This window comes from Ipomoea triloba, chromosome 13 (assembly GCF_003576645.1).
Source record: "Ipomoea triloba cultivar NCNSP0323 chromosome 13, ASM357664v1".
Taxonomy (NCBI): Eukaryota; Viridiplantae; Streptophyta; class Magnoliopsida; order Solanales; family Convolvulaceae; genus Ipomoea; species Ipomoea triloba.
Window position 1 is genome coordinate 28,314,785 of NC_044928.1, and position 25,651 is coordinate 28,340,435.

Consider the following 25,651-nt stretch of genomic DNA (forward strand, 5'->3'; position numbering starts at 1 on the left):
GGGGGGGTCGGTTCGGTCGGATATCCGACAGTAGTTCGGATTTGTAATATATGCAAAAAACAATTGAAAATATATTAAGATTACTGAAAAACTATATATATATATATATACTTCAATATCATACTAAATACTAAACTTGCAAATACTAATTAGAAATTACTAGATACTAAGTACCAAGGTCTTACTATTACTAATTACTAGGTACCTAAGTACTAAGTAATTAAGTACTCAGTAGTAAGTACTACTAACTACTAAGTACTAACTGATTCATCATTCATTCGAAGTTCTAACTTAGTAACTTCTAAGACCTAAGTACTATTACATAATTACATACCAAAATGGAATGGCATAATTACAAATTACAAGTTTCCAATCCACAGTCCACAGACAAAAATATTTAACTTGCAAATACAATTATACAAAACATTTGGAAATTGGAAGAATTCACATTCACAGAATCACAGAAATGAAAGAAGCATTGAAGCCATCCAAATCCAATATCCAAAGATGAAAGACTTATACCTACTCCTCTTCCTGTGAAATGTTACAAGTTAGTGAAAAGAATTAGTAGTTTAGTTGTAAAGGCAATAAGGGATTATATAATTAAAACTTTAATTGTAAATTGTAATTACTTATTAGTTGGCAGTTGGCTACTTGGCTCAGGAAGCATTTTTTCATATCAAATTTAGATTAAGGGCAAATTGCTACAATATGTATAGAGCAACATACCAACTTAATCCTTCTTTTCAGTTTATTGGTGGAAGCTTCATCATTGCCATATAAAACTATAAAAGGGACAACCATACATAAGGCACTAAGGCAGCAACTCACAGAAGTTACCAAGCCTTACTTACAGCCTTTATACTTACAGTGATCCAGTGCAATCAAGGCATCAAGGCAGCAACTAATAACATATAGTTACCAAGGCCTCAAAAATACCAACTGAGGTTAGTTACTTAGTCAAGTAATGTAAACATAAATACATAATTGACAAGTATGAAGTATTCAAGTAATGTAAATTGTAAAGAATAAAATTGCAGGAATTGTAGCCAGTGTAGAACCAAGAGTCCTTCCACTCCCACGATCAACATTAAACTCTGCAAAAAAAAAAAAAAAAAAAAAAANGGGGGGGGGGGGTCGGTTCGGTCGGATATCCGACAGTAGTTCGGATTTGTAATATATGCAAAAAACAATTGAAAATATATTAAGATTACTGAAAAACTATATATATATATATATACTTCAATATCATACTAAATACTAAACTTGCAAATACTAATTAGAAATTACTAGATACTAAGTACCAAGGTCTTACTATTACTAATTACTAGGTACCTAAGTACTAAGTAATTAAGTACTCAGTAGTAAGTACTACTAACTACTAAGTACTAACTGATTCATCATTCATTCGAAGTTCTAACTTAGTAACTTCTAAGACCTAAGTACTATTACATAATTACATACCAAAATGGAATGGCATAATTACAAATTACAAGTTTCCAATCCACAGTCCACAGACAAAAATATTTAACTTGCAAATACAATTATACAAAACATTTGGAAATTGGAAGAATTCACATTCACAGAATCACAGAAATGAAAGAAGCATTGAAGCCATCCAAATCCAATATCCAAAGATGAAAGACTTATACCTACTCCTCTTCCTGTGAAATGTTACAAGTTAGTGAAAAGAATTAGTAGTTTAGTTGTAAAGGCAATAAGGGATTATATAATTAAAACTTTAATTGTAAATTGTAATTACTTATTAGTTGGCAGTTGGCTACTTGGCTCAGGAAGCATTTTTTCATATCAAATTTAGATTAAGGGCAAATTGCTACAATATGTATAGAGCAACATACCAACTTAATCCTTCTTTTCAGTTTATTGGTGGAAGCTTCATCATTGCCATATAAAACTATAAAAGGGACAACCATACATAAGGCACTAAGGCAGCAACTCACAGAAGTTACCAAGCCTTACTTACAGCCTTTATACTTACAGTGATCCAGTGCAATCAAGGCATCAAGGCAGCAACTAATAACATATAGTTACCAAGGCCTCAAAAATACCAACTGAGGTTAGTTACTTAGTCAAGTAATGTAAACATAAATACATAATTGACAAGTATGAAGTATTCAAGTAATGTAAATTGTAAAGAATAAAATTGCAGGAATTGTAGCCAGTGTAGAACCAAGAGTCCTTCCACTCCCACGATCAACATTAAACTCTGAAAAAAAAAAAAAAAAAAAAAAAGTACTTTGTTAAATCAGTTAATCAGATTTGTAAATATGTAAAAGAAAAAATGTTGTGTAAAATTGTTAAAAAAAAAAGTACTACCTTTTTCAAACCTCTCCAAGTCTTCCAGATTTTCCTCAATACATAGGGGAGTATTTGGCTGCCTAAGCCAATCTTGGGTACACACCAAAGCTTCCACAATTTTTGGAGTTAATGAACTCTTAAAAGGATCCAATACTCTCCCCGATGTACTGAAAGCAGATTCAGAGGCAACAGTTGAGATAGGAATAGCTAGGACATCCCTAGCAAGCTTAGAAAGGATGGGAAACCTTTCAGAGTTAATCTTCCACCATCTCAGAATGTCAAAGGAGTTATCCTCCTCAACTATTGCCTCACTCAAGTAGATATCCAGTTTAGTTTTTTCCCCCCTGCTTCCAACCTTTGTTTTTTAATCTGGGACTTGAGGAAATGTCGTGGCCTTCCAATAGACTGGACAGAGGCAGATACAGAACTAGCACTACCAGCAGATGCAGACACAGAAGAAGCAGGAACAGATTGGCCAGCAGAATAATCATCAAATAACTCATTCAAACCAGTAAGAACTTTAGCAAAGTATGGTTTTCCTTTCTCCTCACCATACATATGATTGATTTGAACAGGCATATACTCTAATTTATCCCTGGGGTCTAGAATGCTTGCATAGAAAATCATAAGATTCATCTTGTCTATATCACCCCAATACTTTGAAAATTTTAATTTCATGTTTTCCCCCATAAAGCCCACTGCCCCACCAGCTTCCACCATTCCATTTAATAGGCAGTACAAATCAGAAATCTCACTGAAAAATGTGTTAGCAGTCACATATAAAGATCCAGAAATCCTAACTGTCATATCATAAAAACATTTCAACAGCTGCACCAAACTGCCAACAGATTCCCAGTCCATAAAATCAGGCACAGAATCACCCAAGTCAGATTTGAAAGAACTATCAGAAGGCACAGAATCACCCAAGTCAGATTTGAAAGAACTATCAGACTCTTCACAATCACCCAAGTCAGATTTGAAAGAACTATCAGACTCTTCACAAGATTCCAAGTCAGATTTGAAAGAACTATCAGACTCTTCACAAGATTCAAAGACTTTTTGATAAGTCAAAGCAGATTGTAACATCAAATAAGTAGAGTTCCATTTGGTTGGAACATCTAGACACAAAGAAGACCTTTGCTCAATTCCTAACAAATCAACCAAATCCCTGAACTTCTTTAGCCTAGCAGGTGAATTCCTAACATATCTGACAACCTCCCTCACCTTTTTAACAGAAGAATCACACTCCTTCAAGCCATCTTGAACAACCAAGTTAAGGATATGGGCAATGCATCTCATGTGAATGTATTTAGCCTTCACAGTTGATGTTCCCCAAGACACAATTTTTTTCTTAAGAAACCCCATAGCAGTGTCATTAGATGAGGCATTATCCACAGTCACAGTAAAAACATTCCTAAAACCCCACTCAAGCAAACAAGTTTCTACGGCCTTTGCAAGATATTCCCCTTTGTGAGATGTAACAGGGACAAATGCTATGATTCTTTTATGCAACTTCCACTCAGAATCAATGAAATGGGCAGTCACTACCATGTAGTTAATTCTTTGGATGGATGTCCAAGAATCAGTGGTAATACTAACCCTATGAGTGCTTTCCCTTAGAAAGGCTTTCAACTTCAGTTTCTCCTCTTCAAAGACCACTAGGATGTCCCTACTAATAGTCCACCTAGATGGAACTATAAACCTAGGGCATGCAACAGCAATAAATCTCCTGAAACCTATTCCCTCTACAAACCTAAAAGCCAGTTCATCTATGATTATCATTTCAACCAAAGCCCTCCTAATTGACTCTTGATTAAATACTCAGGCCCCTATTTCTCCCACAGTAGGTTCAGATGCATCAGAGGTACTAACTGCTTGAAAGGTTAAAAGGGACTGCCTAAGATCCTTGGAGTGAGGATTTTTCAAACAGCTTTGCATATGGGCTCTTAAGGAAGATGTACCATGTTTCTTTGACTCACACTTATATATTTTGGCACAGTAAACACACCTCCCTTCTTGAGTAACATCATTTCTGTCTTTTATTCTCACAAAATGATCCCACACAAGTGATCTGGCCTCAACCTGTTTCCTCTTCTTCTCAGAAACTGCAGGAGGAGGTTGCTCATTCTGTTGATTATTAGCCTCAACAGTTTGGGCTTCCACCACCGTAGGTTCCTCAACTGAAGAATTGGGAGGTTGACTACCAGGCATACTGATATTATCCATCTAAAACATGGGTAGTATCAGTACACATAGACACATAGTAGGATTCATTTGCAAGAGTAATAGACAAAGTACTCCAGAATCAGACAATTACACATAATATCCCAGAATCAGACACATTTAGTGTCATCATTTTCCAAGAACACACAATTTATTTATTGTGGTTTTTTATTGAGAATACATTTAAGTGATTTAAGGGCATACATCCATAAACTTGAGTACTTGACTAGAGTACTAGACAAAGAAATCCAGATTCAGGGGGTAATTGATAAACATATACAGATATACTGTTTTATTGTTTATTTAGACAAAGGAATTTATTGATTCCCAGTCCATCATTATCAGGATTTCAATACAGTGGGCTTCCACCACTTAATCAGTACATTATAATCTGATTAAGTTATCCCAAATTCCCAATAAACATGCAACGAGTCAGTGCTCCCACCAAATAATCACAAAATCGCTAAGAGATCAATTTTAGTAAACTAGGGTTTGCAATAAACAAGCAATGAGTCAGTGCTCCCACCAGAATAAGTGAATAACACAAATAATCACAAAATCGCTAAGAGATCAATTTTAGTAAACTAGGGTTTGCAATAAACAAGCAATGAGTCAGTGCTCCCACCAGAATAACACCAATAAACAAGCAATGAGTCAGTGCTCCCACCAGAATAACACAAATAATCACAAAATCAGTCAGTGCTCCCACCAGAATAACACAAATAATCACAAAATCACTAAGACATCGCTAAGAAATCAAATATATTAAACTAGGGTTTGAACACCTACTTCGTTTCTCACAAATTCCCCGGAGAACAAGGGCTTCTAGAACATATATCACCACGAAAGGTTCACCACTTCACCGTCCACCACCGGCCTACGGGCTTCCACCAGTTGATGTGTCGAACACTGGAACAGTCGAACAGAACCAACGGCCAACAGGCAACGGCCACCGCCACTCCGCCAGGAACTGGAAGTAATCGAGTAGAGAGACTGAGAGTCTCACACAGTCACACACTCACACAATCACTCAGAAGTAAGAACTCAGTATCGGAGAATCAGAACTCAGAAGTCAGAAGAGATCAAGAGAGTGAGAGACTAGAGAGTAGAGAGAACTCAGAGAAGAAAACCCTATCGGTTTATCTGAGAGATCGCGACTGCGCAAATGAGGAGAGACCAAGCAACGCGCATATATATACTACAACTCAAACGACGTCGTATACTATTAGGTTTAGGGATCCCTAATTTAGATCGGGTATTCGGACGGATCGGACCAGATTTTGGACTCCCCTACCCGCCACCGATGAACAGACGTCGTTTAGGTCCTTCGGTTCGGTTTCAACTGTTCGGGTTCGGCCCGGTTCGGCTACGTCTGATCGGACCGCGGTTCGATCGGTTTTTTTGGGTTGTTCGGTTTCTGCACAGCCCTATGTATGGGGTTGCTTTTAGAAATACAATCCATATTATATAACTTGTACGTATGACTTTAAAGAATAATCATTTGTTTAATTTTTAAGAATTTAATGTAACAATCATTTACTCTAAATAATACGGAAACTTTGCAAATATAATAGTGGTAGCTATAAACAAGATACACAAATAACGACATAATAAACCACAATTTGATAACAATATATTATGGGATCCTTTTAGACCACTAGAGGATGATTGATGTGTTTGCAAGACCAAAATTGAACTATTATTTGTCTACTTTTATTAACTATTATTTTAACAATAACAGATTAAGTTGTAGTTCATTCAACATTTTAGAGAGTAGTTATAGTAGTAGTCGAATTACTCAAAATAATTTTCAAATGCACATTGAGAGGCCAAAGATTTTATGGTTTAGTGGCACCTGGTGTTCTGGTTTACACTCTTATCATGTGGGAGTGGATTCGAGCATCAATGGAGTCAACTGTTGATTCTTTGTAACACCTTTTCCTCAATTTGTTTACTTTTTTCAGTGTATATTTCATGAACATATTTAGGGTCCGTTTGGAAAGCTGGAAAATGTTTTCTGGAAAATGAGTCATTTTCTGAAAAACAGTTTCATTTCCAGTGTTTGGATGTATTATGTAAAACTGTTTTTGTGTGTTTGGTTCATTTTCTGGAAAATGGATAGAATTGTATAATTAAACATTGTAATTGTTTTATTTAAAATATAAAAATTATAATAGTTATTAAAATAATGGTATTTAATAAAAAATAGAATTTATAAAAAAAAATTAAAAAATTAAAAAATTAAAAAAAAATGTAGCAAAGATTTTCGGCGGTTTCCCAACCTCCTTGGTCCATGGTCATGAGTGATACGACTTGGTTTTGGTTGAAAACATGCGAAACAGCTATTATGGCGATTCCGTAAAATGACTTACGGAAAAAAATTTCTGTAAGTCACTTTCCGGAAAAATGAACTGATTTTCCTTGGTCAACGGAAAACAGTTTCCGTTGACTACATTTTCCGGACGTTGCCAAACACAGGAAACTCGAAAAATATTTTCCGAAAGTCATTTTACGGGTTACCAAACACACCCTTACTCGTTTGTAGATTTCTTTAGTATTAAAAATAAATAAAACTCAAAAAAAATAAATAAATAAATAAATCTCCATATGTTAGAATTTCCTGACGTGGCCTGCCACATAGGCATGCTGTTTTTGCCCTAAAAATCTTCCGCCTCCTTCACTGAGTTCCCTCGCCTCTTTCTACACCAATTTTCTCCTTCTCTCACTCTCTCGCCGCCGTTCTCCGCTCTCACGCCGCCGGCGCCGTTAGTACTGCTCTATCGACTTGTCCACCCTCTCCCGCCAAGCTCTTTCGTCCTCAATATTGTCTCTTCACACTACACACAGCCTTAGAGGATGAATATGGATATAGACGCTGAAGAGGCAACAAAGCGGGTACATGTCCGGTTTGTGACGAAGCTGAAGCCTCCGTTCAAAGCTCCGCCTACTTCCATAGCCATCCCGTCCAACCTCACCCGCTTGGGCCTCTCTGCCGTCGTCAACAACCTTCTCAAAGCTGGTAATCGTCAAGCTCAATAGTTCTGTTCGAAATTTTGACGAATATCCATTGTATTTGACTTATAGTTCTATTTTGGCTGAAATGCTCACGGCAGTTGATTTGGTTGCTAATATCATCCGATATAGCTCGTTTAGCTCTAGTTTTGTAATAGTTGGTTAAGCTTTATACTAGATTTTGCGGCTTCTCTTTTGTGCAGCATATCCTTCAAGTTGATTTGGTTGCTAATATCATCCGCTAGAGCAGTTCATGTTGATAGTTAGTTTAAACTATGCAATTTTTTTTCTGTTTAGCTGTTTAGTCTGTATACTGAAGCATAATTGCCGATTGATTATCAGGGGATGATGATTGGAAACCTGAGCCTTTTGATTTTCTCATTGGTGGAGAATTAATTAGGATGTCACTTGAGGAGTTCCTCCTTGCGAAGAAAATTTCTGCTGTGAGTTTTCGTTATTGGTTTCTACTGCCTAAAGCAAATTTATAGAGTCTATGTAATGATCTGTTTGTGGCAGATATATTGCCCTTTGTTGCATTCCAGAAGATAATTGGGTGTACCTTCCCCGCACCGTTTCCTGATTTCTTTATACATTCACGGGTGCACACACAACACATTAACTGAAGTGTAATAACTTCATCACAAATGATGTGCTTCCAAGTGCCTTGAAATCTTTCCATGACATTGGCAACACTCCAGATGCTGTTTGAACATATTTCGTATCAATTGGATCTAACTTCTATTTAAATATCCTCTTTTGGTCTAAATATTAGTGTTTTTAATTACAGGAAAAGATATTAGATATTGAATACATTAAGGCAGTAGCTCCAAGGAGAGAAGAAGAGCCTTCTTTGCACGATGATTGGGTCAGTGCTGTTGATGGTTCAAATTCCAAGTAAGAAAGATCATCCCTTGGCGTTATTTTTCCTATAAGTAATTGGGTCTTGTGACTTGTAGATATGTGTTTCTTGTCTTGTACCTTTCTAGTCTGTCATTTTTTCCCCCTTTACTCTGAAGAAATCTGTTGTTGTCCGTTATTTTTGGGATCTATAATATCATGCAGTTTAATCATTTTGCTTTTAAGTGTATTTTTGAGTTATATACTCTATTGTTCAGTAATCATATGCTTGTGTATGCCATCTTACAGGTTCATTGTAACAGGATGTTATGATGGTGTAGGAAGGTAATCTATAAGAACTAGCTGTAGTAGTTTTTGCTATTTTTATTATACTCATAGCACTTTAGGCCTTTGGAACAAGATAGGTATGATTGATATTAACCATTTCCAGGTTATGGAAAGAAGCTGGATCTTGTACTCATGTATTGAAGGGGCATACTAATGCAGTGACTTCTGTTTGTGTTATCAACCCAAAAGGTATGGGTTATGGAGATGATTTCTATCAATACGTTGAATTATTTATTGCAACATCCAAATATCAGTTCAGCTGTAGTGAATTTCGATAAAACACTCAAGCATATGTTAAAGATTAAATTTTTATTTGAGAGTTTGCTGAATGTAGAACATCTAATGGATCTATTACTCTAATGCTGTGTAAAATTGGAATTGTATTGGTCTTTGCTTCATGATTAATAAATTTATAGGCAACATTGTTTATTTTTTGGAATGCATCAGTATGTGCTATTGCTTCAGATCATTATTGCCAATAATAAAAACTATTTGATTTGTTCTTGCTTCTTTTCCATGTGTTCATTTTCCTCTTATTTATTTATTTTTATTTTATTTTTTCTGAATATTATTTTTCTTACTAGGTGTTGTAGATGGTGGTGATGAACTGGTGGCGACTGCTTCAAAAGATAGAACTGTAAGGTTTTGGAAGGTAATAAGAATGCCTTTGCTCTTGATATAGAATGAAGTTTCTTTGCCTGATAAAGTGCTAATCTCTTGAGTATTTTTTTTTTTTTTTTTTTTTTTGCTTGGAAGATTGATGCTGATGAGATCCTGGAACAACCAAAGAGCATTAGAGCCTATAAAATTTTACGTGGACACAATGCTTCTGTCCAGAGCATTGCTGCACAGCCCTCTGGAGAAATGGTCTGTCTATTACTTCTATTTTTATTGGTTTGCTTTTCTTACAATTTGCATTTAAAGTTCCAAGAAATCATTTTCTAAACCTTCTTAAAATGTGATTTTTAGGTGTGTTCAGGTTCCTGGGATTGCACGATCAATTTGTGGCAGGCAAATGATTCAGATGCAGTTAGTGAAACAGTATCCATTAAAAAAAGGAAAAGAGGGAAAAAAGAGGAAAAAGACGATGATCCTCAAACAGAGGTAAATCTAGGGATCTACTTATGTTTTTAGGAATAAGATTCTGAAGATTTTTTTCACCTGATTTCCTATTGCAAGTGGAACCCTTTTATTGAATAGCATAGAAATTGTGTTATCTCCATAAAAGTTCCTTGTAAACAATTAGAAATTATGCTGTCCCTTGGCCTTGAATGCTACGAGTTTCCTAAATTGCCTCTATATAAGTTGGAGCTTTGTGGTTTTTAAACAGTTATATTTGAACAGGGGGAGGCAGTATCTACACTCATTGGGCATACACAATGCGTATCTTCTGTTGTCTGGCCAAAAAATGAAACAATTTATTCATCATCCTGGGATCGATCTATTAGAAGTTGGGATGTTGAGACAGGCAAAGATATAGTGAACATGGTGAGTGACATGGATCCCTTATTCTTTTAACAAGCACTCATCTAGAGTAATAATTTACAACCTCTTTCCTAAGCAAAACATTATAGAAATAAATCAGAAATTGTACACATAGGAGTGAATTTGACTTGTGTTCTCTGATATTACAAAACCAACTCACATTTGTAATAACGCGCTTCTACGATAGTGATCTTTAGCTATTACTGAAACATGCCTTTTTTTTTTTTTTTTTGTCAATGCCTATTGTTATATAGAATACAATAAATTATAGTTACCAATCACTACTCTTTGCAGTTTTCTGGGAAAGCCATTAACTGTCTTGATGTTGGAGGCGAAAGTTCTGCCCTCGTTGCTGCTGGTGGTTCTGATCCTATATTGAGGATATGGGACCCTCGGAAACCAGGTGACTATACGGCTCAAACCAGTGTCTGCTAACAATCACCACCCCCTTCCTCCCCCCTCCCACCACACATGCATGGATGAGTATATTTGTGTATTTAACGAAGCAGATAAGGAGTGGTCTCTAACATAACATTCTTGTTGGGCAGATTCCTTGGCACCTATCTTCCAGTTCTCGTCACACAGTTCCTGGATATCTGCCTGCAAATGGCATGATAAATCATGGTTTCACTTGGTTTCTGCATCCTACGATGGAAAAGTTATGTTATGGGATTTGAGAACAGCGGTAACAGATCCTCTTTTCCTTTTCAATTGTTTAATGTATTATGTGCACAACATTTTAGTTCTCACATGTCCAACCTAACCCATTCTGCATTACAGTGGCCACTTACTGTCATTGACTCACACAAGGACAAGGTATTCCATTAACTTGATTTTTATTACCATTTGAAGATTTTAAACTAAAAGAAATCTATGATCCCTAAAGCATAATTGGTTTACTCAACCTAGGTATTATGTACTGCCTGGTGGAGAGGTGATAGCATTATAAGTGGTGGAGCTGACTCGAAGCTTTGCATATCTTCAGAACTTTCAGTGCAGTAACAGCGGTATGTTTCCCATTATGTGTTTAGGAGTCTGGCATCGAAATGAACGTTTTAGAAGTTTGCTTTTTGAATTTAAACATTAAAGCTTGGTCTTCTACTGATTTGGCCTCGCATTTCTGTTCGTTTCTATACTTTCAGTTCATTCAGATACACGCAAGATGCAACTTTGCTTTTCATTGGCACTCAAAAATTGATGTTATGCTGTTGCATTGTATACTGTATTCGTTCAAATTTTGATAAGGATATAATTGATCAGTAAGGCAGTAAGGTACTTGAAAAATTCATTAGTGTTTTGTTATATACTAATTTATATTATTTTAGTTCATTGCCCGGATTTGTACACCCGAATGGGAAATATGTTGAACAGAGGCAGAGCTATTTTCTGTTGAGGATAGCTTTGCAGTAATATGAATTTCAGAGATTTTGATTTGATGAATCAAATTCACCACTGCATCTCTGCACATCAGTCTAATAGTGTTATTATTATTATTTTTTGAGTACTATTGACTCTATTACAAGGTTAAAAGTGTTATTATTAGTCACACAAAAATTTATATAAGTAGAGATATGTCAATAATATATATTTAAGTGATAATGATATGAGTAATAAATTATAGTTGGAATTTTTACAGAAATTTCTGTGTCCACTAGTTCATCATCATCAATGAATTATTAGAATATATGTATTCTAAATTGAACTCCCCAAATCCCCCACAATCATGTGTCCTGACAGAGAGAATTTGGCATGGCCCTGAGTTATCTTTTTCTTAGCTAATCAACTTGCTCATGCTGCATGCATCTTTCCATTTTTAGTTGTCCTTTCTTCCGTCTCTTGTGTTCATTTCAGGATCACAGCCGCCACCCATTCAATAACCCGTAGGTAACCTGGGAAATCTAGGTAACCTGGGAAATTTGCTAGATGAAAAAAAAATTAATAGTTTGTGTATTGAAATAGACCTTATGAAAGTTCACAATGCGGCATGAATAATCTAATATAGTTTACGGTGTAGAATGACACTTTAGCCTTTTACTTAATATTAATTTTATATTTGTAAATTATAAGAATCTTTGCCGTTATAAAGCTTCAATTCCTTTAAACCAAATGGTGTTTGGAAAGATGGCTAATTGTTCAATAATTTGAATTATGAATCCGCCAAAAAACATCATATCATATATTTTTATTAAATATAATCAAATTGGCATCTTAAGCTTATCATAATTTAATTTCAAAAAAAGCTTATCATAATTAAATTAACATAGTATGCTAAGGATGCCAGTCAAAACTTTCCACGTGTTTCTCAAAAAAAAAAAAAAAAATATTATGCTTTCACATGTGTCATGTACTCACGTGAATAAAAAGTGAGTTTTATCGAATTAAGACAAATAAAATGAAAATTGAAAAGAATTAGGTAGTGTGTTTACCAAATTGAGAAAAAGATGAAGAACTCATGAAAAGTCAAATGTATTTTGATTGATTAACAAATCTAAATAAGATTGATAACTTAGTTTAACCTACTCTACTAAATCTTCAAAACCAAAATCTTGAAAGACCGTAAAAGTGAGTTACAATTCTTTTTAAAATTTATCTTCAGTTTCTTATAAAAATAGTTGGGAACAATTTTTTTATTTTTTATTTTTGTTTTTTGCTAAAGTAACATAGCGTGATAATGATTTAATATGATGTGACCTTTAATATGATATCACTATCACCCATTTCTACTTAAATAATAGCTTTGCTTTTCCGTTAAAAATTATTGCCATTTTTTAAGAAGAGAGTATATTTATAACGAAATTTTATATTATTAAATGTATTAATGTAAACTCAACATCTTGATTCTTTATTCCTTATAAATTATACCATGGATCAGATCTACCTTGCATGGTAGACAAATAACTTTCAAATTCTGTATCTGTAATTTCTGTACTAGTAGTTTACGACCTTAAGAGTCCCATGTCCGGCTCGAAAGATGTAAATCATGATAACTCAGTTGAATACAAATGCTAAATCTTTTCTGACTCAACTAATCATTGTCTCAAAAATCAAGATGTTCAGCTGAGTTACTATATTTAAAAATGTCATGAGCATCACAAATTAAAGAACATTAATTAATCCAACCCCATCTTGAAATATAACGTTGGATCCACCTTCCTCAATCAGAACTCATAAGCCACAGAAAAACAATGAGAAGTCAACTGTCCTTAAGCGACGAGGATCAAAGCGAGCACCCCAAAACCGCCGCGTGGTGGTGGCGGACGCTCCCGGAGTTCGACGACAGCGGCCAGTTCAAGGAGGACATCTCCGCCGCCGCCGGCGGGCTCTCCCCGCGGCTCAAACTCCTCAGAGAAATGCAGAGACTCGCCTTTATATCCATGGAGGGACTAGACCTCCTCCGCCTCAAGCTCACGTCTTACAAAGCCGGAGATTTGTGGGTTCCCGTCGGCGGGATCAAGAAAACGGATATGGATATACCGCCGGTGATCACGCTTCTCCTTATCGGCCTCACCGGCTCCGGCAAAAGCTCCCTCGTTAACTTCATGTACAGCGTTCTTGGCCGATCCGGCCTCATCCCTTTCGCCCAAACTTCAAGTAAGTAAAATTTCACATCGATCTCCCCTCTGCAAATCACTATTTCAATTGTTAATTATAGTAATATTTGTCGGTTTGCCAAATACCCATCACTTCCAAATCACAGTTATATGACTTTTATATCGTTGTTAAAGTTTTGGTAAATAGTTTATAACTGATTGTATTATCGAGTTTGACTAGTTGATAGTATTTTAACTGATTGTAGAAAGATATTTGATAAATTAGTGTGATATCTAATTACATACAAAATAACTTTCTCAAAAAACTAATTAAGAAAATTGCTTATGAGCAAAGTTTTTTTTTAAGCAATAAGGTATTACACAAAGCTAATTAAACAACCAATATAAATGTTTGATTAATTAGTTTTTTGTAACATCTTACTGCTCCAAAATACTGTTCAAAGTAATTTTTTCAAACAACTTTTCGTGAAAGTCATTTTTACATGTAATCAGCTATCCGCCGCTAATTTACCAAACTTTTATCTACAATTATAAAGCAGCCAAACCTACTAACCTAATCAACTAACAGCTATTCACCAAACATCTCCATTATGCGAGAAAATCTTGCTATCATCTCCTTAAATTTATGTTGTGCATGTTGAATTTAGGCCAATCGACCAAGTTCACGACGATGTTGTTGGAAGAACACAATGTTCTGAGATCAATGAAGAGTGGGTTTTGCGTGTACGACACTAGGGGATTGGACTGCGACAAAATGGACGAGGGAATGGAGGATGTTTGGTCGTGGATGTCGGATGGTGTTCGACATAACCAGCCATGTTGCAGAGGGAGTGATGATCGTGGGATTGGTGAGTATGGAGAGATGATGGAATCCATTGGGCGTTGTGCCAATAAGTATTGTAAGAGGAGAGTTAACTGTGTGATGGTGGTGGCTGACATGGAAGAAGCTTGTAAGGATTTCAGTTCTGGTGATTTGAAGCATGTTGAAGCTATAAACATGATCTTTCACTCCCCATCCATTAGGAGATCAAGTGAGTTCTTCTTCTTCTTCTTCTTTTCTCCGTTTTATTATCTTGAGTTAATACCAGAAATGGTTCTTCCACTATTTTATAATATCAAAATTGGTTCGTGACTTTCAATTGAACCAAAATTGAATTTTTTACTGTGCAAATTTAGTCCTTCAATCAAGGACAATATTAAAATTTAATATTTTTTAGACATCGTAGTCGAAAAGGACAATAATGAAGTAAATTATGTTGGATTGACCATACCAAATGCTGTTTTCAAAAAAAAGTATTGTCCTCAAATTTGATTGAAAAAATAACTGAAAGACTAAATTAGGTAACAAATACATAGTAAAAATGTCGACTATACTAGTTTTTCTCGATTTAGTCCTAAATGATTTTTTTGTGCTTAATTAGATCTTCGACTTTGATGGTTTTAACCAATTAAGTTTTCGGCTGTTATAATCAATGACTATATTGAGAAAAATAACTGTAGCTCGGGGACTGAATTGGGTAAAACCACTATACTAAAAGTTTAATTTGGATAAAACTGCTATAGTCGAAGATTAAATTAGGTATTAATGGATGTGAAATTACCATGATATCTTAACATAGGATTCAATTGGGTAAAATCAGTATACTCGATGATCTAATTAAACACAAAAAGTAATTTAAAACTAAACTAAAAAAAAATTTGGTCCAGTAAAAATATTGGCTTAAACTTTTGATTGTAACAAAAGCAATAAGGGCAGGGCCAGAAGTAATTAAAACAACTAATCTGTGGTGTAAAATGGTGGCAGATGAGAACCCAATCTTGATACTAACACATGGCGACATGTTAACCGCCGAGGAGAGGGTGGAAACCAGGCTGAAGCTATGCGAATCTCTGGGCATATCGGAGACCACCGGCGCCTACGACATAGCGTGTCTGTCGGAGAGTGGGATCCTGCCGGAAGAAGGCGATCCGGTGTCGGCATTTGCCTTGACAGAAGCAGTTTACCGGTCGCTTTTACAGTCAGATAGAACCCATCTTCCCAAGAGGAAGTTTAAAGACTGGGTTTTGGCTTTTGCGTCCTGGGTTTTGTGTATCTTGAGCTCTTTCTTTGCCATGCTTGCAAATTTCTTCTCGAGGTTTGGGGATAAAAGACGGAGACTCAAGATTAGTTAGGAGGTTGTGTTTGTGTTTTGGTAGATGATGATTGGTGGGAGAATGGATTTAGAGGAGTTGAATTGGAATGATACACGTTTGGGGCTATGGGAATGATTTGGATTGGAGTCCATCACTTTTATTTGTTGGGTAGGTGATTAGATTAATGATTTTGATGTCAAACATTGTGTTCAGATCTTATGTAGTGACTCTCCCAAATGAGAGGTCGAGTCTGTGTAGAGATGATGTATGGATGAACAGATACTACAATGTAATAGGGTCAGTGGAACTAAAAAAAAAAAATCATTGATGCGTATGTTTTGACAAAGTTTGGATTGCAAGTTCTTTTATGGCTTATGGTATATATTCACTCTTCCGGCGTGATTTTACTGAATTATTTGTTGAGAGATTGGTTATGTTGTCAAGCATGTTTATAAGGAGACTAACATGTGTGCAGATCAATTAGCGTCTTTATTTATTTTGACACGATTAGCATTTTGTAGTAATTTATTTCATTGCTATATGATGGCAAATTATGCTACGGACCCAGGTCCACCTTGTAAGGTGGACTTAAGTTCATATTTGTGAACATAGAGTTCTATAATTATGAACATAGAATTTTAAAATTGTAAACATGGATACGAGTCCACCTTGCAAGGTGGATTCGGATCCATGGCATAACAATCGGGCAAATTATACCATCAAGCATAGGAGTTGGTCCATAACCCAATGGGGTAGCTCAAGTGGCGAGTGAGCTTTCTTTGTGGGAAAGAATTTCGGAAGAACCTAGGTTTGATTTCTACAATCCACAATTCCCACTAGGACATGGGTGGACCCGGAGCTGGCCCAAAGAGGCAAAGAGCCCAAAGAAAATTGCCACTTAAGTCACCCCTTTGGGTTAAAATTATATTAACTTATTCTACATTTAGAAAACAAAAAAAAAAAAAAAAATCAAGAATATAGGTAAATACATTTTTAAAATTTTGTTCTTTTTGTATTAATTATTTTTAAATTTTCAAATATTATTGATAATTTAATATCAAATCTTATCATGTAATGATTGTATTCAAGTATACTATGCAACTATGCCAAGCACCTTGTGCTCAAATGGCATGTAGTGACTTTCTTATATGGTTGGTCATGAGATCGAGTCTTAATGCATGCGGTATTAGCTTTTTGTTCTTCAGTATATATGCAGATGTTTTTTTTTTTTTTTGGATTTTAATATGATTTTTTCTTTTTGTTTTGGATTTTAATATGAAAATTTTAGATGAGCCATAATTTTTTAAAATATATGTATGTTTTCTAATAACTAGGCCGGCAGGCCAACACAACAAGATGGATTTTAATATGATTTTTTCTTTTTGTTTTGGATTTTAATATGAAAATTTTAGATGAGCCATAATTTTTAAAAATATATGTATGTTATCTAATAACCAGGCCGGCAGGCCAACACAACAAGATCAAATCAGGCATATATATTCTTGTATTCGATATTATAATTGGTTAAAATTGTCACAACACCTAAAATGTTGAGTATTAAATTGTCAAAATTTTTTAAAAATTAGATATAATTACTTTGCATAAATTAATATAATTATCATGAGACAATCGAAATGATACATGTGTTAGAAAGATATATTAAAAAAAATTAAGAATCCTTAAAGATGGAGACATAAGTGAAACAGTAGCTTCTTTTTAATGCAAAAAGATGCTATAGTGGAGCCTAAAAGCGATACTTTATTGATTACCATTTTTTTCATTTGTTTTTTTTTTTTTTGTGTGTGGTTATTTTTTTTTCTTTTATTTTTTGGATTGAGTAGAGCAATCATAATAGAGACCAGTTTTGTCAGGTCAATTAGAAAAAAGAAAGGAAAAAAAAATACAAAAAAAAAAAGACAAAAAAAGTTAGTTTTATGTATGCGCCTAGCGGGCGAATGAGAACCAAGATACCGCTAGGAGCACAAGGTATGCCCCCAAAGTTAGCGTTGTTGTTGTTATTACGGAGTATTAGTTTTTGGGTCATCAAAAACCGTGAAAACTTGTCGATTTATAAGGACTTAAGCTGCCCTAAAGTTGGAAGTGAAGTGTTGGAAGTGTTTAGAATGAACTAATTAGGAGATTAGACAAACGATGATAATGTTGTTCAAGATTAGGACAAAATGTCAACTGAAATGAACAAGTGGGGATATATATATACCCTACACCTTTGGCATTTTGTTTATCCTTATTGCTTCACTCATGTGATTGTCTTTCGAAGATGTCGGAATCTCAAGAAAACAATACATACAACCAACTATATCTACCCATCACCCAACCACTGCATATTAACTGCAAGTGTACCAGTGTAGATGATAGGATAGGAATCCACTTCCTTTTGTGGGCCGCCTACATAGTTGTGTTACACTAGATCTAGAAGTTCGTCGCGATTTATAATGAGACCGGTTCAAAAATAAATTATTAAGTTGATTGGTTAAGTTAAAATGCTAATTAACTGTACCAAGAATTGTTTATAAGACAATAGATTTTCAATTATCGAAAAGTTTGTGGAATAGATTGGACATACAATGTACATAGTTGTACTAGACAAGATCCAAAAGCTTGTCGTGGTCCATAATGAGATCCAAAAGCTAACGTAAATCACTTTAACCTAAGTGTCATTTCCTTATTTTATCTTCTAATTTTGAATTTACAGATTAAAGATCTATCTTTGGGCCTTATAAAATTAAGCCCATAAAGATTTTATATAAAAATGATCTTTTATATAGGCCCAATAAGTGATAGGACTGATCTTGTTTAGAATATTTGAGGCCCATAGAAGAAATGATTTGGGACTTGGGGGATTCACATTGTTAAGCCCAAATTTTTTATTTTGGTCCTTGATTATTATTATTATTTTAATTATTAAAAAAAAAATCAGTAGATGCAATAACCCCAACTTTGGCTATGTTCACCCATATGAGTCACTTAACTCTTGGTTTAATTTACATGTTTTTGACTGATGCGTTAAATGATACACTTGCTAGTGCTATTTTTTTTAAAAAACATAATAAATAAACTCAGTGGGGGTAGTAGGTCTCACTTTGGCTCCACAATTAATTATTTGTAACGCATGAGAGTAACTTAATTAACTCTTGATTTACATGTTGATTAACGTGTTGATGAGATGGTTATAAATCAGTGGGGGCAGTAGCCCCACTTTGGCTCCACCGGGTATTATTAGTAAATTATGCATAAGAGTCACTTGGTTTACATGTCTTTTTACGGACACGTTACAAGAATCACACTTTTCAGTATTCAATACTATTCAAAAAAATATGAATAAGTGGGGGTAGTAGACCCCACTTTAACTCCTCCCTTGATTTTCAATAACCCATAAGAGTCAATTAATTATTACTGACACATTGATCGAAAGACGGGATTAATTACACTCATTATTATTAATAATTTATGGAAGTCACTTCACTTTTTTTTTTTTTTTTGAATACTACTAACTCTATTACAATGCAGTATCTGTTCATAACCCACTGAGACTCGAACCCACCACCTCCCGTATAAAGGGAAGAGTTTGATGTCACTGGACCACAAGGTCCTTGACTTTTAAAGAGGGTGGGGATGCAACACGAGGACTTTCCAGGAAGTCACTTCACTTAACTCTTGATTTATGTGTTTTAATTTTTACTTGCGGTGAAGATTATATTTACAGATAATAAGTAATACTATTTGAACTTAAATTTATGTAATATGTAGTGTTGTTTTCCTAGTCCTAGTACATTAAAAAACAAAAGGTGGTTGGTGATAAATCCTTGAATTCCGATGGCACAAAAGCAAAAAGTTGAGGCATGCTATGCATGTGATGAGTTGTAATGTCAAGAAAGTGGTCCAAACCCCTCTTTCATTTCCTCGCAATAAACCAACAAAATTTCTTTAAGACTCATCTTTTTCATTCAGCTGTCACCACAATACTCTCTGTAATCTGCCAAATATTTTGTCTCTTCACTGTATCTATCACATCTATTCATCGCTAATATCTTTCTCCTACAAAATCTTCAAATATTGCAGCCCACAATTCTTCTGCTCCACCATATGGCTTCACATACATATAGTTTGTTAGGGTTGAGATTTTGAGACAATTATTAGACCTGGAAAATTTTGTTAAAAATATACCTTAGGTATCATATATCACACGTCAAATTGGGGGTGTGGTTGAGTGAAAGGGACTCATCCATCCTTAACCAAAGGTCAAAGTTCGATCATTGGCTTTGGGTATGGAGCAACCACGGAAATACGTACACAACATTTTGAGGTTATATATTTCCTCCGGATGTGGCTTTCGTTCATTACAAATAGAAAGCAGTAGTCAAACACTGAAATTGGTACGTATTTGTTAATTGCTAAATCTGTATGTATTTTATTATTTTCTTGTAGTGAGTAGTATATTTATAGTTTTTATGAATTGTATATAATCGACTGAACGCACAATAATTTCTATTTTAAAATCATGATATTTTAAATTACACATGAACAAGACAATACACACCCTCGAATCGTAATTGCATGTTTCCTTATCACTCAAAAATAATAATAATGTTTTTATATACGAAATATTGTATGGTGTAACATGTTATTTAAGAACATTATACAATTCAAGGTGATTAATTAGGGAGGTTGAAGATAAGAGACAACCTTAAAAAGAGAGCATCTATTTGGTATGGTTAAGATTGAGCTACTTGGATAATTGAGTGCCATGCATTCACAAATGAGAAGATCTTGACTGTTCTATATCTAGGGTTTGACAACATGACAAAGTGATTTGCATGTTTATACAGTCATCCAATTAATGACAAAACATTATGATATTTTCAAATCTTAAACTAAATATTCTATTTTGTTGTTCTTATTGTACTTTCCATCTCTAAAAATTTAATATATCTATAAATGACCACGTGATCAAGTGGCATGCAATGACTTTCTTAAATGGGATATCATGAGATTGTTTTTTTTAGTGTATTATTTTTTTCTTGTGTACGTCTTCTTCTTAATGGTTAAGACATATAATTTTATTTTGGTTTTCTTTGTATTGTTAGACATATAATACGTACATCTTCGTATTTTTCTTCCCAGAGAATATATATATATAAATTTTTTTTATTAAAAAAAAAAAGGTTTCCGCAACTCCCACCCTTCGGTAGGTGCAGTGTCGCGGGAAGCCTTGATTAAAAAGAAAAAAAAAACAAACTTTTTGCGACACCCGATGCTGAGCGAGTGTCGCGTAAAGTGTTCATTAAAAAAAATTCAAGCTTTCCGCGCCACCCATATAGGGTTCGTGGAAAGTCTACACTTTTACTGTCACTGCCATCCGCTATACCTCTATAGGTGTAGCAGAAACACTTGTACATGTGTAACGTATGTGTTTTTTGTACTAGTGAGCCTCAGTGGAGACGTTGCACTTGAACCCCACAATGCAAATTCTGCAATCTTCCTCCATTTTAGTTTTTTTTTTTTTTTTTTTGGTTTGAAATAATTTTTTTTAAAAAAATAATTTTGGTCACATTTAATCATAAGTCATAACTTTTGCAATTTTACCAAAATTTCCTCACTTTGATCAAACCGATTAAAAACTACAAAGAGGTAAATTAGCTAGTATATATAGATTATTCAAAGTTGATTGAATTAAATCGAGAAGATTAATAAGTCACTTCAGCAAAAAATAAAAATTTAAATATAGTTATTACCAAGTTAACCGTTTAATCAATTAAATTGAAATGACCTATATATACTTACATGCATGGAAAGAACATAGATTGTTCAAAGAGATTCTTTGACCATAAACATATTATTATTATAATCTTAAAAGTTCATTAACTTATGTACATAAAGCTAATTAAATTTTGATAGCAGAGGTCTCGCACGTGGCTTCAGAACCAAAGTCTTTATTAATTACCCTACGACAACAGTCAGTCATTGACTGATGACCACTTCAATTTTCACGCTAATCATTTTAAAACGTGAAATTTTAACTTCTAGTAATTGATTTTTTAACCATTTCCAACTTCAATTCTCAACTCTAAAATTGCTTCAAAAGTTATACGAGTAGTATTATATGATGCTATAGTATAATTATAACAGCTTTAAAAAATTCAAGGAAACATGCATTTGCATAAATCAACAAAGGGTTTTGTAAGGGTGGTCGAATGAGTAAAACATGATTTTTGTATTAGAAGATTATAAATTCAATTATTGTCAATATTCTCTTGATCGACCCCATTACACAAAGTTTTCAACCCTATATTCAATATTAAAAATAATGTTTAATTTATACTTTTGAACGTATATATTTTCAATGTAGAATCCATGGCTATAAGAACAATCCCTACAATGATTTTTGCTGAGGTTTTCCTACAACTTACAATCCCACGTGGAAGGAAGTGAGTTCGAGTTTCAGTGGAGGCGACTGTTGACTCTTTGTGCTTCAGTAGGTTGAGAAAGTAGCTATGAACAGATACTACATTGTAACAGAATCAGTAGTACTCAAAAATATATATACACACACACACATATAGGAATAGGAGTGGCATGCAATCATGCATTTAAGAAGCCCTCATAACAACCCCAACTGAAAACAACAACCTCGTCACAAACGAACCAAGTGGTTGACTTGACCATAGAGATTGGAGAGAAGTTTATAAGATTCTTTCTTTGGTTCAACATCAACATAGCAATATGGCATGCACACCATATTCTTAATTGGTTTAGATCCTCAATTCCCAGCTTCTAGTTAAGTTGTAGTTAATTTTGTACAGACTTGATTGTTGAGATCGAATTGAGAGTTGGGAGTTGAGACCAGCCGCCAACATGTTTGCACCAAAAGTACAACGTAATTTATGGTACAACCTGTCCATGTTTTGCCTCTATTGGTGGGATCTTCCTATTTTCTTATCCTACCCGTGAGAAAGTTGCTTTTTCAATTTCCATCTTTTTTTTTTTACCATAATAACGATCTGTTTTTCTCAATCCTATCATATAATTAAAACATAGTACATTGCCCTAAAAGGCGTGATTGGGTGAGTTGAGTAAAATTTTTGTACTTGAATTGTTACGAGTTAACCTTCTTATTAAGAGCAAAATTCAAGCGTAATTAGATTGATTGATCGACCTGATGGACTAGTTAGAAGGAGATCAAAGGCAAGAAGACGCAACACTGGACTACTTATAATAGGTTGACTTTATGTATATTATAAATAGCTCAGTTGACCTTTCTCATATGGCCATTACACTATTACTCACTTCAGTGCATATATCTCACTCAACAATTATATCCAATCATATTGAGTCTCGTCTCATGTGAGGAACGACTGCAACTATTATAAATTTTTGAAAACTGTTAATTAGTTAATTACTCTTAATTTTATCACTCACACAACCAACCACTCCATGATGTGGCAAAATCCAGGGTGTTAGTTTTCTTCTTTTTTTTTTTTTAGAAAAAAATTAAATTTAAATTTTATTAATGTATAGGATTTTGCCACATTAGTTTCTGAGTGGTAAAATTAGGAATTTAGCGTGACCCTAAAATGTTTACTAGTTACAAAAGTAACGAACAATAATAAATTTGAACTTGAATTAATTTACATCTTTATGATCATTTACCAACTAAAATCATAAATTTGATTTAAAAGATCACATTCAAAATTCACAAATTTATTTATTGAGTTAACGATAAGGGATGTATTATATGTTGAATATATTGACTAAATACAGTGTAAGTGTGAAAATATAACAAAATTATTTATGGAGAACCACAAAAAGTCTAAGAATTAAACACAAAATTTATCTGGCTCCCAAATTTCCAAAATCCGTTATATATATATACATAAATCGTAATGGCGCCTTTTCGCACCCTCTCCGGGTCTCCGACCAAACATCTTAGGTGGCAATGGAATTTAAGGGCATAAGCGTCATTTCACAGTCCCGCGCGGCTAGGGTTTTCGCACTTTCCCTTATAAACCGCCCATCCGAAAAAATTCTTTCTCCTCCACTCTGTTTAGCAGTCGTGTCGGTTCTCTCTCCGCCTATCCGTTTTCTCCTCATTTCTTAGTTAACCTACCCCAATCCCTTCCCTCTCAAAATCCCTCCATTTTTGCTTTTACCCACCTTCATTTTGAGCTCCTTTTACTGTTTTAGTGTCTGGTCTTGCTTGTTCTTGGGTGCGATTTCAGTTTCTGTACTTTTATTGGATCGTGGGTCGTGATCTTTGAAGCTGGAAGTGTGATCAGTGTGTTTGGAGTAGCTGGGGTTCAATTTGTGGTTTAGATCTTCTGAGTAGTGGAAAGAAATGGTGGATCTAAGTGACAGGGTGAGTGATCATGGAATACCCACTGGTTTTCTTTGTCTGATCAACTGATCAAGCTCTGATTTTGCTTGTTAATGGCTGCAGGGATCGGAATCTGAAGATATGAGTAGCCAAACGCCGACACCGGAAAGGGAAACAAATACTCAGATCAAAACCTGTGCTGATTGTGGCACCACCAAAACTCCTCTCTGGCGCGGCGGCCCCGCCGGCCCTAAGGTTCGCCATTTCACCAAATCTTCTCATTTCTCATTTCTCCACTTCTGTTTTACTGATCTCGTGAAAAAATGCAGTCTTTATGCAATGCCTGCGGGATTCGGAGCCGAAAAAGGCGTAGAGCTCTTCTGGGTCTCAACAAAGACGACAAAAAATCAAAGAAATCGGCCGCCGGAGCCGGAGCCGCAGCCGTCACCGGCGGCGGCAGCAACAAGAACAGTAGCGGCAGCTCGAGCGACAGTGGCAGCAGCAGCGGCGGGAGGAGTGGGGGGATTTCTCCGGCCGCCGGTGGCCGGAGATTCTTGCCGTTTGGCCGGGAAGTGGCGTTGCAGAAACCGAGATCGCAGCAGGCGCGGCGGAAGATGGGGGAAGTAGAAAAAGCTGCTTTTCTGTTGATGGCGTTGTCGTGTGGCTCTGTTTTTGCTTAGATTAATTATTATTAATGGAGGATTATTAAGGATTAAGGAAAATGTAGTCTTAATTACTACTAGTTTTGGTGAATGATTAGGGGAAGACAGCAAAGTTGATCAAGATTGGAGGCTCTTTCAAATGTAGGGTTGAGATTCAATCGTGTATTCTCCTATGTTATTTTTATCATTATTATTATTATTGAAAATTGCTAACTTTTGTCCCCATTTTGATTGACTAATCTTGTGATGTTTTTTGTCTCTTTCATGCCTCATTTTAATCACAACTTACAAATAAAACGTTACAAATTTAAAATTTAAAAAAAACTACGTCAAAGTTTAGGAGAGGTAAACCGTATCAGAAACACTATGAATATTGGGTTTGACTGAGAGGGTGTTAGCAAGAATTCGAATTTATGACCATCAAGATATAACAAATTATATGGAAAATGTTACAAACCCAACAAAACCAAAACTTCAAGAAAAAAAATACAGTAATTACGTGATAGATACTTGTTTACCTGACGTTTGAGATAAATTCTAGTTTTCATGTTGAGTTTGGGATAAAATTTAATTACCAAAAAAAGAATATTGAATTGGACCATGTCTGAACCTTGAGAGTAAGACTTTGCTACTTTACCTCCAAGTTGAATGTGGAAATAGTAAAGCAATTTATGGTAAATTTAGGAAAAAGGAAAAAGACAAAGGTGGTATGTTGCATGATGTTGAAAGGTGTTGATTTTATAATATAT

At 35.0% G+C, this 25,651-nt stretch overlaps 4 protein-coding genes across 4 annotated transcripts; 3 read left to right on the forward strand and 1 right to left on the reverse strand.

Annotated features, from left to right (window-relative positions):
* Nucleotides 1-1,652: 1,652 nt before the first annotated feature.
* On the reverse strand, nucleotides 1,653-4,545 carry LOC116001444 (zinc finger BED domain-containing protein RICESLEEPER 2-like). The gene is made up of 5 exons (XM_031241321.1): nucleotides 4,328-4,545; nucleotides 2,675-4,072; nucleotides 2,338-2,564; nucleotides 1,860-1,915; nucleotides 1,653-1,664 (listed from the first exon to the last, which is right to left on the reverse strand). Exons 1-5 carry the CDS (start codon nucleotides 4,543-4,545, stop codon nucleotides 1,653-1,655), a joined length of 1,911 nt encoding a protein of 636 aa, XP_031097181.1.
* A 2,673-nt stretch (nucleotides 4,546-7,218) lies between these two features.
* LOC116001027 (ribosome biogenesis protein WDR12 homolog) lies at nucleotides 7,219-11,689 on the forward strand. Its single transcript, XM_031240928.1, has 14 exons — nucleotides 7,219-7,561; nucleotides 7,897-7,997; nucleotides 8,342-8,448; nucleotides 8,701-8,736; nucleotides 8,843-8,928; nucleotides 9,324-9,391; nucleotides 9,496-9,606; nucleotides 9,709-9,843; nucleotides 10,084-10,227; nucleotides 10,519-10,627; nucleotides 10,773-10,909; nucleotides 11,005-11,040; nucleotides 11,134-11,231; nucleotides 11,367-11,689. Exons 1-13 carry the CDS (start codon nucleotides 7,399-7,401, stop codon nucleotides 11,224-11,226), a joined length of 1,326 nt encoding a protein of 441 aa, XP_031096788.1. The 5' UTR covers nucleotides 7,219-7,398; the 3' UTR covers nucleotides 11,227-11,231; nucleotides 11,367-11,689.
* A 1,678-nt stretch (nucleotides 11,690-13,367) lies between these two features.
* On the forward strand, nucleotides 13,368-16,290 carry LOC116003170. Its single transcript, XM_031243335.1, has 3 exons — nucleotides 13,368-13,815; nucleotides 14,423-14,806; nucleotides 15,580-16,290. The coding sequence occupies exons 1-3, from the start codon at nucleotides 13,410-13,412 to the stop codon at nucleotides 15,945-15,947; spliced, it is 1,158 nt and encodes a 385-aa protein (XP_031099195.1). The 5' UTR covers nucleotides 13,368-13,409; the 3' UTR covers nucleotides 15,948-16,290.
* A 7,655-nt stretch (nucleotides 16,291-23,945) lies between these two features.
* Nucleotides 23,946-25,127, forward strand: LOC116001688 (GATA transcription factor 16-like). The gene is made up of 3 exons (XM_031241591.1): nucleotides 23,946-24,282; nucleotides 24,364-24,495; nucleotides 24,570-25,127. Exons 1-3 carry the CDS (start codon nucleotides 24,262-24,264, stop codon nucleotides 24,918-24,920), a joined length of 504 nt encoding a protein of 167 aa, XP_031097451.1. The 5' UTR covers nucleotides 23,946-24,261; the 3' UTR covers nucleotides 24,921-25,127.
* The last annotated feature ends 524 nt before the right edge of the window (nucleotides 25,128-25,651 follow it).

Excerpts from the sequence above, each read along its gene's own strand:
- LOC116001444 (XM_031241321.1), bottom strand. The coding sequence starts at position 4,545 with ATGGATAATATCAGTATGCCTGGTAGTCAACCTCCCAATTCTTCAGTT. Across the intron at positions 2,565-2,674 it reads TCCCAGATTAAAAAACAAAG|GTTTCCCATCCTTTCTAAGC; the intron begins GTTGGAAGCAGG and ends TAACTCTGAAAG. Across the intron at positions 1,916-2,337 it reads CTTGGAGAGGTTTGAAAAAG|TTTTATATGGCAATGATGAA; the intron begins GTAGTACTTTTT and ends TCCCTTTTATAG.
- LOC116001027 (XM_031240928.1), top strand. The coding sequence starts at position 7,399 with ATGAATATGGATATAGACGCTGAAGAGGCAACAAAGCGGGTACATGTC. Across the intron at positions 8,449-8,700 it reads GTTGATGGTTCAAATTCCAA|GTTCATTGTAACAGGATGTT; the intron begins GTAAGAAAGATC and ends GCCATCTTACAG. Across the intron at positions 9,607-9,708 it reads CACAGCCCTCTGGAGAAATG|GTGTGTTCAGGTTCCTGGGA; the intron begins GTCTGTCTATTA and ends TGTGATTTTTAG.
- LOC116003170 (XM_031243335.1), top strand. The coding sequence starts at position 13,410 with ATGAGAAGTCAACTGTCCTTAAGCGACGAGGATCAAAGCGAGCACCCC. Across the intron at positions 13,816-14,422 it reads CCCTTTCGCCCAAACTTCAA|GCCAATCGACCAAGTTCACG; the intron begins GTAAGTAAAATT and ends TGTTGAATTTAG. Across the intron at positions 14,807-15,579 it reads CCCATCCATTAGGAGATCAA|ATGAGAACCCAATCTTGATA; the intron begins GTGAGTTCTTCT and ends AAATGGTGGCAG.
- LOC116001688 (XM_031241591.1), top strand. The coding sequence starts at position 24,262 with ATGGTGGATCTAAGTGACAGG. Across the intron at positions 24,283-24,363 it reads TGGTGGATCTAAGTGACAGG|GGATCGGAATCTGAAGATAT; the intron begins GTGAGTGATCAT and ends TAATGGCTGCAG. Across the intron at positions 24,496-24,569 it reads GCGGCCCCGCCGGCCCTAAG|TCTTTATGCAATGCCTGCGG; the intron begins GTTCGCCATTTC and ends GAAAAAATGCAG.